The following is a 19206-nucleotide window of genomic DNA, read 5'->3' on the forward strand; positions in this document are numbered from 1 at the left end:
TCCAGTGATACTGCAAGGGCTTCTCCCTGTGCTGGCGATGCTCCCAACCTCTCACTCCATGCACAATTTGCAATCCCAAAACCACTAGCCAAGCACAAACAAGATGCTTTAGACTATCAAAACCACACATTTACACAGCAACCACTGTGGACTTTATTAAGAAAAGAGTTTGCCAGTTGAACTGCCATCACTTTGACTACTCCACTTACTTTGTAGAAAATCACCTTTCAGACTGGCTCTGGGAATCATTTATCGCCAGGTAAACACTGGCCCACTGGCAACATATATGCTTTCCTTGGAACTCTGGCAGGCTTACTATGGAAAGAGTATATACATCTATACACACCTTTGCAAAATGCAAAGTAAGCAGTACATCTTTCATTCAAGCAAGGAAGTCATTGTTGAGGCAGATGTCATGCTAGCCAGACAACAAAACCACATTTACATCAAGCAACACTTTCCATCATGACTGCTCCACGACAGAATTAAAGTGCAATTTGTGAGGAAAACACAGTCCATAAGGTATCAGATGTCCATTCTCTTCACTTCACTGTGTAGTCAAGCCTTATTTCCCAGGTTGCAGAGTTTGAACTAAAACAAAGCACAGCATGATGATCTATCTTCATTAAAATGTCCTGTTGCTAATGCATCTGCTTTTGCCTCCTTTCTTCTTTAATAGTCCTATGCATCAGAAGTCAGAACAAGGCTTCTTTATTCATCTGAGTCATATTCAGTCCTCTGTGCAACTCAGTGCTGTCTATACACATCTCTGAAAATAAGTTCTCTGTTCCTAGGTAATCCAACCACCACAGAAGTTATTCCCCTGCTTCTTCAGAAGTTGTTTTAATTCCTTTTTCATCTTCATCCTGTAGCCACATGGCAACACAGCATGGTCACGGGCTACACAGAGCAGGATTTAACCTTCATGAATAGCTTCAGTAGATGGCCCGAGGGTTTTTAGTGCTGTAGTAGGCTTCACATGCAGCTACATAAGCAGATTCTGGGAAGAAATCATCATGGTATTCTGCTAAAAACCTGAGAAGAAAGCACACCAAATAGAAGAACATGAAACACTTAAGAGAAGAATTCTTTTCACATTCATTTTTAGGGTCAGCAAAACCCCAGTCTGGGAAGTCGGAATTATTACACTTGGAAATTGGGCATATAAAAGGCTTGCCCTATTTTCCAAACCTCCAGATAGTGAGAAAGAGCATTCCTCTACAATGCTCAAATCCAGAGGACAATAAAATGTTTGCTAAACTAGAAAACAAACAAACAAAACCCCAAAGCGATCCAGGAGTTGAAGCTATGCTTGGCAGAGAGCACACACAAACCCCCTGCCACAGAAGTTGCTCTGCCACAGACCAACATCACAAACCATCGTAACAAATGTGTAAGTAAATGTACAAGTTCCATTCTCCACTCACACAACCCTACTTCAGCACACTTTTTACTTGTAAGTATTCATACTGTGCTAGTTTCTCACGGGCTCCAACAGCAGCTCCCAGGCTCACTACACAGCACAAAGCATTTATGTAATTAAGGTTGAGAGATTATTTTTGTTTAAAAAAAATCTATTACAATTCTCTTGCTAAATCAGAAAAAGTTCAGTATCACAGCACATCAGAGTTGAATTATAATCTCCTATTTACAGAAATGAAGGCACTTAAATAAACCAAATAAAACCAGCAGTGAAGTATTCTCCTCGGCAAGAACAAAATGCAGCCACAATCAATGCACAAGTTGCTAAACATGGAGTCCAAATTAGCTAAACTTTGGCACAAGAATGAGCCAGAAGAAAAGAAGTTTTACTATTTTCCTGAACAAAAAAACCCCAAACCAACACCAAACACACAAAGGACAAATCCAGATTACAATCACCAATATTTGACTAATACATTGTTTGAACCAGCCCCTCGTTAAAACCATTCACCACTTACTTTTCTAGGTTTACCAGGACATAAACTGCTCCAATACTTCATAAAATATTTGGTTGTTGTGTTGTACACACACCCCCACACACACCCCCCCCCACACACCCCCTTTTCTCTTTCACTCATGAGGTAGAGATACCTCTTAGGATACAAACCTAAACAAGAACAACTCAGAATCATCCCTGGAATGTGTCATTCATCTGCACTACACACTCACCAACACCCCACGGTGGAAAAACCACTCCAAAGGAGTATTGAAATGATAGTAACTTAAATCCTTGAACCATCCACTGCTGTGACCTCTGACTGCAGTTAGCTATGAATCACCTTCTGGGTTATATGCGAGAGGCTGGTATGTAGTGAGTATGATAGGGCCTAGAACTTAACAGACTTGAATTGAACTTTTGGTATACTTAGACTGCCCAAGATTAAGATGAGACAAATGAAACTTGATTAGTAACTCTTCATAACACACATTAATGACTTCAAGAGATAAACAGTAAGCACGAACTATTGGGGCTGAGCACATTCTTAGCATCAACTAACATTTCATAGAACAGAGAAGGCAGCACACCTTAAAAGAACATCACTAACCCAAAAGAACCTTCAGAGGACACTAGATAGCTGAGAGTTCCAATAATTTAAGGAAAACAAGTTAATTTTCTCTTACAATCCTGAGCTGTAAATGCCAGTGTGGTGCAAGCTAAAGTGACAGCTGGTAAAGATGAGAAACTGAGCTGAGATGCAGGCAGAAGGCACGCAGTCAGATGTACATCTCCATTCTCAATGTAACACTTGTGAAAAGCAAAACACCCCAGAGCTAGCAAATACAAATTGCTTTCTGCAGAGAAGTAGGAAGGAGCAGACAAAAGAACACAATGTCAGCTTCTGTCCCACTTCCTTGTGGCTCTGTACAGAAAGAGCAGTGGTCCTTCTGAAGCTGCTTTCTATTCTCACTACATCACAGTGCGGAAAGCTGCCACAGGAATGTTTGGAGTCTCATGACTCTTGGCCACTTCACTGATGTTTTGCTCTTGGAAGAGCTGAAATAGCACAAAGATGAACTTCACAGGCACCTGCAAGTCATGAGCCAAGATTTAAGAACAGAGGGAGCAGTACTTAGCAGGCAGAGCTAAGCCACCAGAACAGATTAAGTGAAAAATTACAGATGCTGATTCTGAAATGCAGCATCTCAAGAATCACACCGAAGGAGCCAACAGGCTTGTTCTGTTGACTGGATGCTTGTCATTCATCTGCATACAGAAACTGAGATCAGGTACTGTGGCCTTTCAAGGGCAAGGGGAGAGAATTCTGAAGATACCAAACTACCACTGCAACATTTCAGCTCATTAGACAGAGAAATTTAGGAACTGTAACCCCCAGCAGAACTTCTAGGAAAACATTCCTGCAAGGTTTATTACAGTGCTAATTGCATGCAAGCAGAGTTCCTCCCTTTCAAAGTGTTTCAAAACATAGAGAAAAAGTTCCTTCACATTTTTGTGCCTTTAAATCCACCCCTGCCCACTGCCACTTAGAATCTTGGGGTTTCTTGCATTCAGGCTCCAGTTCCATGAAGTTTTCTAATATGCCAAGATTTCCATGCAGCATAGGTACTCTTCTGCTAAGTAACAGGTTAATCCCCAAACTGAAAGGCCCTAATCAATATAAGGCAGAGTAGCAGAACTGCATTTTTATTATCTTTCAAGAAGTGATTCTTGATAAAGTTGAAAGATGCCAACTGATTAAATCACAACCAGCAGGAACTCCGTCACAAGCAGCTTCACCTGGAGATGTTCTCTACTCACTCACCATAGGCAATGCTCAGTTTTTCATCCTCAGGAGCCACTGGCAACATCTCATTAGCTGCACATTAGCACAGACTAGTGGTCAGCATTCATCACTGCAATTGTACTACACCCAAAAAATGTCGTGTTACCAAACCCCCAGAGCTAAGTCTAAAGGTTATTTCAAACCACTTGTCATCTTTCTATATGCACACATTGCATCATCACAGCCCTCTAGTGTGGTCACATTCTGATCTGGCTTTCTTCTCAGAATACTCGACATTGTTAAAACACTTTTCTACCCATGAAGCAGAAACACAATAGATAGCAAGCAGGCTGCAAAACATCAGGATAAATAGACTGAAATGGAAAACCAGAACTTACAGGTGACACAGTTTGAAATATGAGTGGGTTCAACAAACCCAAGTGTTTGCCATTAAGAATGTAGCTTTCCATTATCTGAGATACTGTATGTTGGCCTCCTATGGAAAAGTGCCTTGTACATTTTGGAAGCATTGCTTTAGAATCATTCCATCACTCATTCTTCTGTTATTTCATGAAAGTCTTAAAACACCTGTGGCTTGCCTAAGCACTGCATCATTCTGGTTGCCTTTTTCTCCCTGAAGTGCAAAGACATTGACTGAAATTACCTCAGTGAAGATGAGTCTTGCTCTTCTAAAAACAGACATGTTATAGTCTTCTAACTTTTAAGCACCTCCTTTGTGAACAGCCCTGAGAAATTGCCTCTCAGATCCCAAAACAGTGTTGCACATCGAGGCTCAGTGAAAACCAATGGGGATGGCAAAACAAAACCTGGCACCTTCTTGCCTATCATTTCTCATCACTCAAGCAGTCTCTGGAGAAATGCTAGGTACCTCACAATACATATTAAAAAAACCAAACAGCTGAAATAATGACACAGTTAGAAGGCAATACTCACTCTACCTCAACAACTCAAATGAAAGGTTTACTCGGGAGTCCTTTGCTGATAGGATTACCAGTCAGTGTGTGAGCTTCCACTTCTTGCTCCTGACAACTAAACTCAAAGTGGTGAAACTCAGTGAAAACATGAGTTAGTCACTAAGGTCTCTTTCAGACTGCTGTTCTTCTGCAAGTATTAGAAATTACCTCAGAGCTAAAATATTTGAAGACTAAGAGGTTTGTATTTAATTGGAAACAATAACTTTCCTTCTGCAAATTCTGTAACTGAGGCAATTTACTTTCGTGTTCTCTATTAAGGTATTTTCATTATGCACATTTGTAGAAAACTACACTGAGCAGAAAAAGTACATCTTTTTGAGTTTCATATTAACTAGAGGCTGTATTTCATACACCCCTGAACAAATGCATGTTGTCTGGGAAACTGGGATCAATCTTGTCTAGCAGCAATCTGATGGCACGGCTGAAAAAATATTACCCATGTAACATCTCAAAGAGACTTTAATGCATCTATCAAGTGCTGACTAAACTCAATAAAACAAGCTTCTAGACAAAGTGTTATATTAAAGAGGAATCAGTCTCTCTGCCCACATGAGATTAATGGTACAAATGTTAAAATGAAACTGTAAATTTTAGCCATAAAAATCATAATGCAAGATGAAATCAGAGTCGACGCCAGAACTACAGAGTTGTGTACCACATGTTCTATGTAAAACCACACATGGCTCTTGTGCTTGGATTACTCTACCTGGAATTCAAAGAAGATTCAGAAGTATTTTTATTAATGCAAGATGACAGCTTCAGTCCCTTGTCTGCCATTAGGAAAAAAATCAAGAAGAGGGCAGCATTTCAGCTTGTCATTCATAAGCAATTCCCTAAAAGAAATGAGGCATCCTGAAGCAAACCAGCTGCTGCCAACCAATGCAGCCCTGCAGACTGTGCAAGGCAGTTTGTAACATTCAAACAGTAAACCAGAACAGAACTGACAAAGATTTGTAATAAAAATCCATTGGTCTTTTCCTTCCCAAAAAGGAAAATAGGATGTGAAAATGGAAGAGCTAGTGCACAGTGTGATGAGAGACAGACAATGGAGAAGTATTTCTGTGATGAAAGTCAGCTCTGAACAAGTGTCTACAAAATGTAACTGACTCCTTTCAATGACATGGGGAAAGAGAAAGAAATGCCCAAATGACACATGCAGAGTCCCCATGAACACAAACTGGGGGAAGACATTAATTTGCATTGATTTCTGTGCTGTCTACTTGAACACACAGTAGCAGATCTGCTAAGGGAACTAGTCTAAGAAAAAGATCTACGATAAAGCTGCCTAAGATCAAGCAGTTCCTACAGCAGTAACTAACTTGGAAGCCTTTTCAGGAACAGTCTCAGTTTGATCAGTCTGAGAAAGCCAAAAATCATTATTTCAGCACAGAAAAGAAACCTTGAGAACAGCATCAGCAAAGGAGATGACACTGGCTTAGAAAGCACTTCAAAACAAGCCAGAGTGCTCAAGTACTCTGTTGTACCAGACAGGAGACTCCCTTGCTACGCATGCCTCGGGGGCTCATTCTGCCTTTTTCTTACTATTATCTCTATTTATAGGTCACTACACATCTCAACAAGACCATCAGATGCAAAAATAAGACACATACAGATACTGCCACTAGAACTTGGGAGTTTAATAAGCTCCTTACTTGTGTGGAGGACATCTCCTCCTCCTTATTCCACACTGCCACAGCTCATCCATAGAATGGGTTTGAAGACACAGCAGTTAAGATGCTAAAGTTTAAAGATCTACTCTGACCAACACATCTAAACAAGAATCTAAACAAACATGGATTTGACAAAAATTGATTTGATCCACAGTAAGTGGATCTCCAGACCATGAAGCTAGCGTGGCCAGAAAGCATTTTGAGCTCATCTGAAAGCCACTACAGTGCATCACAGAGCAAAGCTCAGTTAGGAGGGACTTTCCTTACCAAAAAAAGACAAAACAAAACCAAAAGCAACTACAAACAGCCACCAACCAAACCCAAGCAAACAAAACCCCCAAACCTATCCTTATTCAAGACATTCCAGAACCCAAGTTTCTCCCCTCTGATACCAATGCACTGTCAAACCTCTCAGTTTAGTCTCAAAACTAACAATGCAGAGTTTGTATTTCTTCATAAACATGCTGCTTAACCACAGCAGATTTGTCACCCTACACATGCTAGCAAACCCTTTTATGCTTCAGTTGCCTAATGCTCTATTTATTGAAGTTTTAAGTAAGGAGTTCAGGTCCCCTTCCATCTGAGTTATAGAATCAGAAATTCAGTACTCATCTTTCTTCAAATTGCTATTATTAAAATATTTGTATTGGTTTCATTAACATTCTCATAGTTACAGGAAATTAACATTTCATTTCCAGAACCCTCCCTCATCCCAGGACACTTAGGTCTACCTAACAGCACAAACATTGCCGTGGTACATTGTGTCACATTACCTCAGAAACATTTCAAAGTGTTTCACTAAAGCCTTCAGGTTTTTGTCAGGAAAGCACATCTTCCCCAGTATTTCTGGTAGCTTTACTGTAAATAAGAGAAATAATGTTTACATTTGTTCTTTGAAAAGCAACTCCTAACTACTTTCACTAACTACATAGAAAAGAACATAAAGGTTTCTTCTCCTGCAGCCTCAGCTTCTCTTTGCAAGTTACTCAGTGATCTTTCAACACCTTACTGAAATGAAATATGCTGAAAAGGTGAATGCTGCTTGGCTTAACTGATGTTTCACTGATCTTTCATACTGGAAGCAATGCTTAAGTGAAGGCTTACAGAGCCAGAAAGAGATCAGCAAGTTTATGAGCAGCCTAAGAGTTTTAAACCAATGAAAATGTGTGCTTCTCCAGAATAGAACTAGATGTGTTCAATACATATGGTCACTAAGAAAGTAAAAACACCCTAAACAGCCAAATAAAGCACTTCTGATTCAGCACAGTTCTCCATCAGTTTACCAAACATCCGTAGCAAATGTTGAGATCCATAGATGTATGAGGGAGGTGGTGGTTGATCACTTGGTGGGTAATTGTCTGGCATCAATTTCCAGGATAAAACCTAAACAAGACATGAAAATGTTGGTTATGAAAAGGCTGTAGCACTGTGGTAATTTAGTCTGTGAAGAGCTTCACAAATTAAAGCTGAAATAAGTAATGCAATTACATAGCCCTACTGTGAGAGCTACACCACCTTTAATCACTGAATCTAGGACAGTAACACAAAAGTCTTACCTCATTCAATTCATTGTTTCTTCTACCTTCAATGCCAGTAAAAACTGCACTCCCCTCTTTGCTAGGAGTCAAAGTTATAGGAGAAGATGATCCACTATGGACAGGAGTTTCTTCAAAAGCCAAGAAAAAAACCCAAAACAACAGAAGTTAGAAATCTGATTACCTGGTTTATGGAATTCTAAGCTATTAAAAGTAACAGAAGCCTGCAACTTCAGTGTTTGAAGATTTAAATGCCAGAATTTCCTAAGACAGCCTCACAGAAAAGCAGCTCCCTGAATCTGTGGAGAAATACAGTACCGAAGTACTGAGAATATTGCTTTCTATTTCTCCCTTTGGTCTAAGCTTCAGAAGTAACTGATACAAGCAGCAATGAGTATTTCCTTCCATCAAGCAGCTCACACTCTAGAGGACAGTTACAAGAGAGCAAGACTTAAAAATCTTGTTTAAAGCAGTAATTGAAGGAGCAAACCCTACTTTTTTCCAGGTGCAGGAAGAGCTTTGGCATGGAAGCCGGGGTCTCAAGGTGCCGCCGCTTGGGCTGGGGAGAAGCGCTGCTCTCCGATAACCTGTCGCAGTTGGAGCTGTGGCGCGTGGAGCGCCTCAGCGACTGCATCATTTCGGGCTCCGCTTTTCGCCTTTTGGGGGTGGCTGGCTCTCCTGTTGTGGGCTGGCTGTCAGTTGACTGAGGTGTTGGTGGATTCAACAAGGGAGGACTTGGGGAAAGCTCCTCTTGATTTCTAGGAAATAAAGGCAGCTTTACAGAAGTGATCAGGGCTCTCCCCCAGAACAGATCCTTCCACAGATCTCATTAAACACTCATTTCAGTGCAACAGCCTCCCTCTCTCCTTCCACTACCAAAATGGAAGCAGATTTATTTTTCAAGTTTTGAATCTAATGAACACAAATCTACATTTCACTCTTAATTTTTTCCCCCACAAAGTTGCAGCAAAACTTATCTCAGTCAGTATAAACCTCTTCTGAAATTAACAGAAATTCAGAGCCTGAATTCAGGCAAGCAATTCACAGCAAAGTTTGACATTTCTGCAAGATGGTTTTTAAGCCCATCTGTGAGACATCATCCTATTCTGAAGACAGAACCACATCCTATTGCATTTTTCCTCAGGAGATAAGCAGTATTAGACTTCATATACCAAATCTACCTGTTTGTATTTGTTGAGTTTTCTTTGATGGGAAGAAAGAATTTTGATGAAGTCACCTTCTTAAATTGAGCTTGCTCATAAGGATAGAGCAAAATTAATGGAAGTGTGAAGTCAAAGGTTATTCTCAGCCCATCCACCATCTCTTTGCACAGCTCAACACTAGAGAGGAAAAAGATTGTGTATGTCAAAATTGCATGTCAACATTTTTCAGTGTAGTTGTAGGAAATTCTCTTTTATTACAGATCATTAACATCTTAACTATGATACATTGGCTTCATCACTATGTAATACTGTTTAAAAGAAAGCTCAGAGGCAGTGATTCTTGTTGATAACTTCCAAAAACTACAAGTTCTATGTCTGCTTAATCATGTCAAACAATTGCACAATTGCTCTGGCTGGATGGCCAGGCCCAAAGAAGGGTGGTGAACAGAGTTAAGTCTGGCTGGTGCCCAGTTATTAGTGGTGTCCCCCAGGGTTCAATACTGGTGCCTGTCTCCCAAACTTCTTACTTGAGAGATCATATTAGAAAGAAGAAAGATATCAATCTGTCAAATAATGAGTGACATCAGTATGAACCAAGACACTCATACAGCCCAAAATATTGCAAATAGCATAACTATGCACCACTGAAATGGAATATGGTAATAAAACAGAGTTACTAGGCAGATTGTTTCCCTACATATTGACTCTAGGATTCATGATATGTCAATGAAAAAAATAAGTCAGTCACCTGCACTAGTTTTCTGCAAGTGTTTGTACAAAGTTTTTTACCCTTCATAAGATTTGAACCTTTTCAGTTTTACTTAAGCAGGGAATTCTAGTATCAGTTACTCAGCGCTCAAAAAGTTCTTCACATAGACAAACAGGAACACATTCTTCCAAAATTAGGCACACTACTTACAAGAACTTACATGATAAAAGGAGATATTGATGCCTCTGCATAATGACTTCTCAGTTAAACAAATAGTCAGCACTACTGTACTATAGGTATCTGTCAAATATTTTAAGCCCTGTGACTAGACATCCATCACACTACAAACTCAGAAATGAACAGCCTGTAAACAGAACATGGAATGCAAGGTCATTCTTCTTGTGACAACAGTGCTGGACTGACTAACACTTACTTCTTCTCTGGTGGCACATAATGAAGATTCATGTTAGCATGTGCAGTCATTTGATGGTGCCGAGACCTTTCATTGGCTGAAAAGGCAGCATTAATAGCAAAATGTTTCACATATGACTCCAGGATGGTTATGATATTTGTCTGACAAGGCAGCTTCACCAGCTGAAAAAGAAGCAACAAATTAATACCTTACAAAACCAATTAGTAAATATAAAGGTAAATGTACTGTCTAGTTTAGTAAGTCTCTATTGCAGGAAGTACTTAATGACCAATTTATTTGAATCCTTGAACTGCATTTCTGATCAATCCTTTATAAATGTCTAGAGAAACAAAAATATATCCACATTAACAAGCTTGCTACATTTCCAGCTTTGGAAAACAGCCTGCACTCTAAACCACTTTGGGGTATTGAAATGACACATTCTTACAACGTTTTTCTTCTTCTCTGTACTGCCTGAGCTTGCCTTTGTAATAAAGTTCAAAGAAACCAGTAGTTATATGTAAGAAGTACTTGCAATGGCCTCCCCAGCCCAATGCACATTCATTCCATACCCGTTTTCTTCTATTAATATAGTAGCAATCTTCCTCCAGCTTCTTCTTCAAGACGTCCGGGATCTCGATGCTTATCGCTCGCTCCTCCATATCCCTTTTGGTGTGAGTGTCTTGGTCTTCTTTCTACCACAGACCAGGGAAGAAAAAAAAATACAGTGGTTGTGCATATGAACATTAGTGAGAAAGAATTCCAGGAGTCAAGATTCAATATGACACAAATTTTCTAATGAAAGGATCAATTCTATGAACTCTAGCAAGCACTTAAGGGGATTGTAGCCTTACTGCAAGCAATGTAATAGAAGGGCTTTGAAGTCACCCCAAATTTAAGACTTTTTTTTCCTTCTCAGTATTCACTTAAGTATTTAACACCAAAGAATGAACAGGATTTTGGTCTGTTTTGCTGCTTCAGATCAGCTAGATTCTACAGACATTCAGTACAACTGTACTTAATTTTTGAAGTACAGTTTTCCTTGAAGTCAGTTTTAAGGGCAGAGTTGAGCTGACAGTGCAATACAAAAGCCAGAAAGATCCTGCTGCTACTGGGATTTGTCCAGGCTGCACAGACCCACAGTTTTTACCACATCCACAAATCTGGATAATTTAGTTTGCCAAATTTTCTCTACATAAGCCTTATGTGTAGAAACAAAGGAATAGAAACAAATGTGTGTGTTTAGCTTAATCTCCAGGAATTCCACAAGAGCTCCCCAAACTTCCACGATTTTCAAAGAAAAAAACCAAAAGCAGCCACAGCAAGCACCAAAGAAAAGGATGCTTTTAATTCCAGCTAAATAACTACCTGTGGCCTATATTTCATCTATTCCCTATTCTCCAGAGTTTCAAATACAGACATTGCAATGCTATTGAGCTCAGGAATATACCATTTCTGTCCTCTCTTCTATGTCGCTTTCTTCGCTTTTTATTTCTTCATCGGTTCCTTCATCACTGTCATCAGAAGAAGAACTACTTATAGCTGTGTAAAAGAGATTTTACATATTTATCTCTCAGTTCATTGCAGAGGTTAAGATCAAATCATTTCAGGCCTCAATCAAAAAAAAAGGCAAAACCAAAACTAACCAAACCAAAACCCACCCAAAATCCCTCCACAACTACCAAGTCATGTTTAGTAAGGAGTAATACTTCTGACTGAATTAGACAAACAAGTACTATTTATAGCACACTATACACTTTGTAAATATATAAGACAAGAAGTTTGCAGAAGTATTCTTGCATCCACTCCCTCTGGAAAACTCACTTCTAAGAGGTCCCTGCATTTCTGAACACTCACAGACCTTTTAAATGTTTATTGGATTTTAATTCTGACAGAGGATTAAGGTACTCATCAGTAAGACACCCTGGATCAGTGCAGCAACAGCTGTCAGAACATCAGCTAAATGCCAGCCAATGTTCCTGGTATTTTTCAAGCCACAACAAAAAATGCTATGAAATAAGAGTGAAATCAGTCATCTGACAAGAAGTAGACCTTTGTATCAGGAAGACTGGGGAAAAAGAAAATCTTACTGCCTCCCAAAATATGTAGAAACATTAGCAGGGAAAGAATCTTGTTTTCTAACACCAAACAATCAAAACTGAGGGCTCCTTGCACCTAATACTACACTAAACCTAGCATCATTAAGCTCTGAAATCACTGGAATAGTTGAGTGGAAGACAAGCCTCTGGAAGACAAGGAGAGAGGTATCTTAATAGATGCTTAGCCTGAAATACAGTGCTTAGTCTTCATATGACTGCCTCCACGTATTTCAAATAGTACTATGTTACTCTCATGTCATTCTAACAGCAAGTCAGAGCATGCACTGCAAACCTAGGTCAACAAGTTAAAAGGCAGCATGCCAGTTATGAAAGAAGACAAACAAGCTCACAGTTTTCACTGCTCTCATCATTTTCTTCAGCAGGAAGGCTTTTTAATACAGAGTCAACACCAGGCAACCTGCAACGCCTCTTCTTTCTTCCCTTTCTTCTCCTACAGAAGATAAAATAGTTCACTGAAATTTGGCCAATATTATTTAGTTTCTTACTCCTAGCTAATGACATTACATGCACAGGAAATGTATTTTTGAGATACTTTAATTAATGTTGAAATAATTTGGACAATGCATATTTTACAGTGGATACACTGATGGCCGTACATTACCTCATATTTGTGCTCTCAAGCAGATCCTCAAGCCATGGCCAACCAACACTAGATTATTGCCTTTGGCTGAAAATACTTCAGGTTTTTCTAAGTTATTTTTCAAGAACATTTCTTTGGGAAGGTGTAGATCCAATACACAGGCATTTCGCAGCAACAGTTAAGAATAACACAGTTATTAAGTGTTAGTCATTCAGAGTGTTGTTGATTAACAATATACAGGCATCTACCTTTAGGATGACAAAAGTAGCTCTCTAGAACGCACTGAAGAGGTATCTACCATCTACAGCGTGATCTTAGAAGCCAAGCTCACTTGTGAACACTTGGATGTATTTGTTTGAATCTGAAAATGAATCTCTCATTCATTTTGAGACCAAAAGTGTTTCTTACATGCGAGCCACAGCCTTCCGTGCCAATTTACGCTGTAATCTGCGGTTTTCGTCTGTGTCACGAAGAACATGATCTTCAGCTGCCCATCTATCCCAGCTAAGGATAGGCCAAAAGAAAATTATTAATGGCTGTGAAAATATGCCACTCATGATTACTAATCAATTAATATACACTAAATCTAAAAAAGACTCTTAATGTCATTCAGAAGCATCACCTGTACCACAAGGTTTGCAACCTCTTGTATTCACACGGCTTTAACTCTCTCCCTACCTAAAATCTCTCAGACCTTGACTTAACACGTGATAGCATTTGCAGCACAAACTCATGCTCTAGACTACAATCAGACTGCACTCTAGGTTTAACAAAGTATCAACTCCTTTCTTTGATGGAAACCTTGGAGCCACAAGTATATGCCTGATATCTCAAAGTTTACATTCATGGCTATCAAACCGATCCACTGAAATGTAAGGATACAGACCAAGGTGTCACCACCATCAAGTGAACTAAAGGCATTCACAAATCCAAGAACATTCATTCAAACATCAAAGTCCTTTGATAGCCTATGCACTGTTTGTCTTTGCAGAATAGAATAGAAGCAATGGAAAAGCTGAAACTGTGCATACAGGTTCTTACCTTCTGTTCCAACCGTTAAAATGGATCAGATATTCTGGAATCTTTCTGCCTTTCTCATCTTTCCCAACAACAATATCAACGATCTGAAACAATTATTGAATAGCACATATTAAAAGGCTTGGGAGGAAGTGAGCTGTCCAGTATTTAGGGAATTAAATGCACAAAGAAAAAAATAGTATTTATGGAAATAAAAATAATTTTGCCACTGAATATTAATAGAAGCAGAAGAAATGGGTTAAAGTGTCAGAAAAACCAGCTTTTTCTGCTGAGCATTTCTGAAGTAAGAGACTACTAACCATCTTTGTGTTGTCCTCAAATATCTCATGCTTTCAAAAGAGACCAAGAAAGATGCAAAGTACTGCAGTAAATCACAATACAGATATGCAGGGATACATTTGGGCTACTAACGCATTCTTTGTACTGTCTCTTCATGCAGACAAAGCAGGAAGCAATAGTTCAGCAAACAAACTTTAGGAACAACTGCTCCATTGAACAACACGAACTCTTAGCCACAAACCACTAAAAGGTTTTGTAAATATATTGGGTCTTTGTTTCTTTCTTTTCTTTCACACACGTAAAAAGGGCCCGCGCCTCAAAAGGACAGGTGGCTGAGCATCAGGACTAGTAATAACAAAGGCAGCATTGTGCCTGCACTTGAACAGCCCTCGATAAACAATGTATCTCCAGATGGACCAAGCAGTTACCCAACAACCCTGAAAGCTTGGGGACTACAGAATTTAACAACGATTGATGGAAGCAGGGACAGTTATGCAGAAGCTTTGGGTATTTAAATGTAAGGAAGAAAAAACCACTATTCTTCTTTGCACTCAGGTTACCTCTAGGGCTGGCATTTGAAGTTGCATGGGGAGTCAGGCCATAAGAACACATATGCAAACAAAAGCCCAAGTACTACAGGAAAGAGGCGTTCCTCGTTGAAGAGGTTTGGAAAACACAGAGCTACACAACTGGTAAACTCATAGCAAACAAGGTTGCGATAACTCCTTTTCACCTCTAAGAAAACAAAATCCCCGTAACTGCAAGTACAAATGAGTTACAATTTCAAAATCACCTCTTGTCCCACCAATATCCCAACATGATTATCTTTACACAATGCTCTACCCGTACGATCACTACTCTTAAGGCCACCTCACAGTGCACCTGGCCATGGTCCGTCAATCGCTGCGTGCTAACACATCTGTACATTCTCTTGTGCCGCTGGTACCATTTAAAAGCTTCTGAAAGGCAGAAGGGCAGGAAGGGAAGGAAAGGGAACAAATCGAGCTACGCTACTAAAGAAGCGGGTATGAAAGCAAGATTTCAGCATTACTTTGCAGGTGTTCAGCCGAGAATGGAAGGCGGGAACCGAGTCCGACAGTTCCAGAGCGCCTCAGCAAGCCCGCTCTCTACCCGACCCGAGAGCAGGACAGCGACGGGCTGGGCTCCAGCGCCTCTTTGTCCCCCGGGCAGAGGGACGCCGCCACGCTCAGCACAACCACTACGCGCACCTCCCACCGCCGGGGCGGAGAGGCCGGGGGAGAAGGAATCGAGCCCCGCCGAGGGGGCTGGGCTAAGACAGCCGGAGGGCAATGACGGCAACACAAGGACAGAGAAGTCGAGGTCTGGCGAGGTGGGCACCGCCTCGCTTTGTCTCTCAGCCCCGCGACGGCGGCCGCCCCCCGCCCCGAGGCCTTTTCGCTCTCCCCGGGCCAGCACCCGCTTCCCGCAACAAGTGCTGCTGGCGGAGCCGCAGCGCACACCCCCTGTCGTCCCCTCCCGTTCGTCGGCTGGGTCCGCAGTCGCCTCCCTCTCGCCTCCCACCCGGGGGCGCGCGCAACGCCCAGCAGCGAGAGTTAACGGCAGCCACGGCCACGAGCCGGGTCCCGCGCCGGCCCCGCCCCGCCGCGCCGCGCTTCCTCCCGCTCGGCTGGCTTCGCCGCTGCCCCGCGGGCGAGGCGGGGGTAGGAGCGTTCGGTCGGTGAGTGGGAAGGAAAGGCAGGGTCGCGCGCGGCAGGTCACCTTAGCATCATAGAGCACTTTGGCTTTGGTGGGGTCGGGCTCGAAGCAGAGAACTCTCTCCCCTCGGTGAAACTTAAATTTCATTCCCCGCGAGGTCATTTGTTCATCATGGCGCAAAGGAGCGGAGCCCCGCCCCCTCCCCTGGGGGTGGTGCCGCGGCCGGCCCCGCCCCGCCCCTGCCGGCCTGCCGCTCCTCCGGCGAAGGCGGGCGGCTGGGTGGCCAGGAAGGTCTGAGTGGGTGCGGGTGGTGTGTGCGGCGGTCGCCTCAGCCCTGCAGGGGGTGAGATGCGGCTGGCTGCGGCTGCTGCGGAGTCGGGCTGCTGCCTTTGCCCGCCCTGCTGCCTTTGCCCGCCCTGCTACCCCCGGTCACGCGGGCTGCGTGTCACGGGCGGCTGGGCACCGGCCGCGGGAGATGCAATGGCGAGGGGACACTTCCCTCCGGGCGGGATGGCCGCCCTCTGCCTTGGGCTGGAGAAAGTGTGCTCGGCCCTGGCAGTCACCCGGCCTCGCCGGCGGTACCCAGCCGCCCCGCGATCGTGGGCCTGCGCTGGGTGAGCCCTGTGCTGGCGAGCCTGAGTGCACCCCGGAACAGCAGCACCTCTTGTCTGCGGTGCCACCGCCGCTACACACCACCGCGCATCTGTCCATCACCCTGCTGCTCCTCCCCCAAACGAAGAACGGCTCTGCACTCCTGAGATGGCTATCTTATGACCTCTCTCAAGATTCGTATTCTGTGAGCCTTCCTGCAAGAAAACAAGCTAGACATAAATAGGCTGCTGGACTTGAAGCTCGATTGCTTGTGGTTCTGTTGAGCTTTCCATTTCAAACTCCCCGAGTCTCAAATACGATGCAAATAGGGGAAATACATTAATTTGCATTTTTCTTGCTCATGTACTTTATGCTGACTGATGCTTGGAAGAGACTGGGATCCAGTCAGGGGAATACTGCAGTTTCCTACACAATGTTATTAGATGCTCCCTTAAGCCATTATAGTTTCAATGCCACTTCAGCATTTCTGCTCTACAGCTGACCACGACAGAGCCAGGAGGCTTAGCAAGCCTTGTATAAAGAGTTGTGATTATTTGTGCTTATTTAGCATTTCTGAAGTTGGCTTTCTGTAAAAGCTCTTCAGAAAGTGGATGACTCTGAACGGAGAAAGACAACTGTGCAAGTGAGCAGACACTAGCCCTGTGCTCATGGGAAGAGGTTTACATCCTCTTTCCAGTCTTTGAGGCTGACAGCAAAGATAGAAACTGGCAGGATTGCCCTGGGATAGAACAGAGAGCTGCTAGTGTACTCCCAGAGCAGAGAGCTGCTAGTGTATTACCAGAATGTTTCTGAAAGGAAAATGTGATAGGGGATGCCCAGACAATGCGATTCTGAGAGGACGGCTGCTCCCTGGGGTAGGGTGGATCGAGTATTCCATTTCTTCTGATTCAAAACTATTTTGGGGGTAGTGGAGAAAACTTTAAACTTGCTGATAGGACAGAATGGACTGAGAGAAGCCAAATGCATGAGAAAATGAAATAAATGTTCCTGAAACTGTTCAGAGCTCACTGCTGCTTAGGTTAAGAACCAGGCTCCAAAAATGTATGGTTGCAATGTCAATTGTAGAGCATGTTATTGAACCTTTCCTCTTTTTCAAGAGAGGGAAATGGTGCAGCACTTGCAGAACAAAGCTGTTTCCAAGGGACAACCATGCTTTTTCAAATGGGGGGGGGGGGGGGGGGGGGGCAGACAACAACCTGTGTTTGTGCCCCTGCCTCCAACCTGATGTTGAGTACTCACAAGGAGCCTGCAACCATTTCTGCACAGCCTGATGCATTTCTGCAGTGTCTCCTGGGTTCCCCTTTTCCTCCTGGTGAATCTCCATTTGCAGACTCTGCTGCTCATTTTTCTTATCTAGGTCTTTCCTAGTTAACCCCAGCCCACTTTCAGTGGCTCCCACCCAAGCTACTCAAGTCTTCTGATTCGAATCTGTACTCACTTAGGTTTCCTAACACGTGTGTGTAGCTCTATGCCGTAGTATTTGAGGTTCAGTTGTTGCCCTGTCTTCCCTCTCCTTGCTCCCACGCTCAGCTATGTGCATCTGCCCTTATCACCCTGAAGCACCTTGCTGTAGATGATCCTTGCCAGCAGATCCCTCGCCTTGGCAGGTCTCCCAGCAAGGGTCCTGCTCTAGCAGGATTTCAATAAAGCTGTATGTGGGCTGCACTGCACAGCCAGCCAGAGCCCCAGGAGCAGAAAGGTTGTGAAGTTTATGAACAGTTACCCCTGAGAGTGCTGCCCAGGCAATGCCTGGTTCTACTGGGAGGTGAAATGCAGAGTATGGATTTTACACAGGTACCCAGTTCTCCACAGCCAAGGCTGCCAAACGGCTGTGCAAAAGAAATAGTTAAACAAAACCCAACCACACGATGGGAGATGGTGGCTGTGCACTGCAGGTACATAACGCCTGGGCATGTCCTGGATGAGTTGCAGCTGCCACGTGTGCCGCACTAACGACAGGCCAAGCGCCAGACCCGTGATTCATCGCAGCTTGACCTGCAGCTCCGCACTGGCACCCCCGAGTATGCCCACAGGAAGCAAGCAGAGGCAGCAGGGCTCTCAAGATCTGTGCTTGGGTTCAACGTCCCGGATGCTGAGGAGCAGGGAGGCAGCAGGGAGCTGCCAGCAGCAGGGCTTGTTCCATGTTCCGAACAAGGAGAGGAGCTGACCCGGCGCACGTTTTGAAGAGATTCCCAGGACACTGCATGGCTTCCGGGAAAGAAAAGTGGTTTAACGGCTCCTCTGGGAGACACAAGCCTGGGAGAGAAGGCCTGGGGCTGCTGTCAGGCACCCCTTGCCAATGCGTGCCTCACCAGTCAGGAGGGCTAAAGGTTTCTCGAGGAAGCATTTCAGCAGCCTGTCCTGCTGTGCCTTTCCTTAACGCAAGCACCAGGGCGTGAGGAAGAGCAGCCGGCGCCGCACGAGATGGAGGCGCGGAGGAGGGCTCCGCACGGCATGCTGGGAGCTGTAGTCCGGTGGCAGCGGCCGGCCGGGTCGGGATCGTTCTGCAGCTCTCGGGAGCAGGCGCCACGTTCTCGCACACAGGAGTATCTGAGGCAGGTTGCTGCCTCGTCCCTTTCTGTGCAGCGGTCTGGATAAGACCGAGCCTCAAGCTGGTCGGGGACGAGGAGTGCCCGCGGCAGAAGGCGGTTGCCGCGTCCTGCAGCGAGGGGGCGGGAAGCGGGGCTCTCGCGGGAAGCGGGGCTCTCGCGG

General features: G+C 43.6%; 1 protein-coding gene across 2 annotated transcripts; it reads right to left on the reverse strand.

Annotated features, from left to right (window-relative positions):
• Window positions 1–129: 129 nt before the first annotated feature.
• MSL3 (MSL complex subunit 3) lies at window positions 130–16286 on the reverse strand. 2 transcript variants are annotated; one of them, XM_068163132.1, is made up of 13 exons: window positions 15946–16286; window positions 13930–14012; window positions 13297–13392; window positions 12638–12738; window positions 11639–11730; window positions 10761–10883; window positions 10210–10370; window positions 9086–9244; window positions 8400–8662; window positions 7926–8035; window positions 7653–7752; window positions 7143–7227; window positions 130–1035 (listed from the first exon to the last, which is right to left on the reverse strand). In XM_068163132.1, the coding sequence occupies exons 1-13, from the start codon at window positions 16042–16044 to the stop codon at window positions 936–938; spliced, it is 1572 nt and encodes a 523-aa protein (XP_068019233.1). In that variant the 5' UTR covers window positions 16045–16286; the 3' UTR covers window positions 130–935. The 2 variants fall into 2 exon arrangements, with proteins under 2 accessions (XP_068019233.1, XP_068019235.1); XM_068163134.1 differs by lacking the exons at window positions 13297–13392; window positions 13930–14012; window positions 15946–16286 and having other exon boundaries at window positions 11639–11702; window positions 12638–12726.
• Window positions 16287–19206: the final 2920 nt, after the last annotated feature.

The sequence above is a fragment of the Melanerpes formicivorus genome, unplaced genomic scaffold (genome assembly GCF_026170545.1).
Source record: "Melanerpes formicivorus ecotype bairdi unplaced genomic scaffold, bMelFor1.0.p_v2 SCAF_70, whole genome shotgun sequence".
NCBI classification, from domain to species: Eukaryota; Metazoa; Chordata; class Aves; order Piciformes; family Picidae; genus Melanerpes; species Melanerpes formicivorus.

Bases quoted from the DNA above. Each gene is read 5' to 3' on its own strand.
- MSL3 (XM_068163132.1), bottom strand. From the start codon at position 16,044: ATGACCTCGCGGGGAATGAAATTTAAGTTTCACCGAGGGGAGAGAGTT. The intron at 14,013-15,945 runs GTGACCTGCCGC...TAATTGTTTCAG, and splicing joins AAGTGCTCTATGATGCTAAG to ATCGTTGATATTGTTGTTGG. The intron at 7,228-7,652 runs GTAAACTGATGG...TCTTATTTACAG, and splicing joins ACATTTGCTACGGATGTTTG to TAAAGCTACCAGAAATACTG.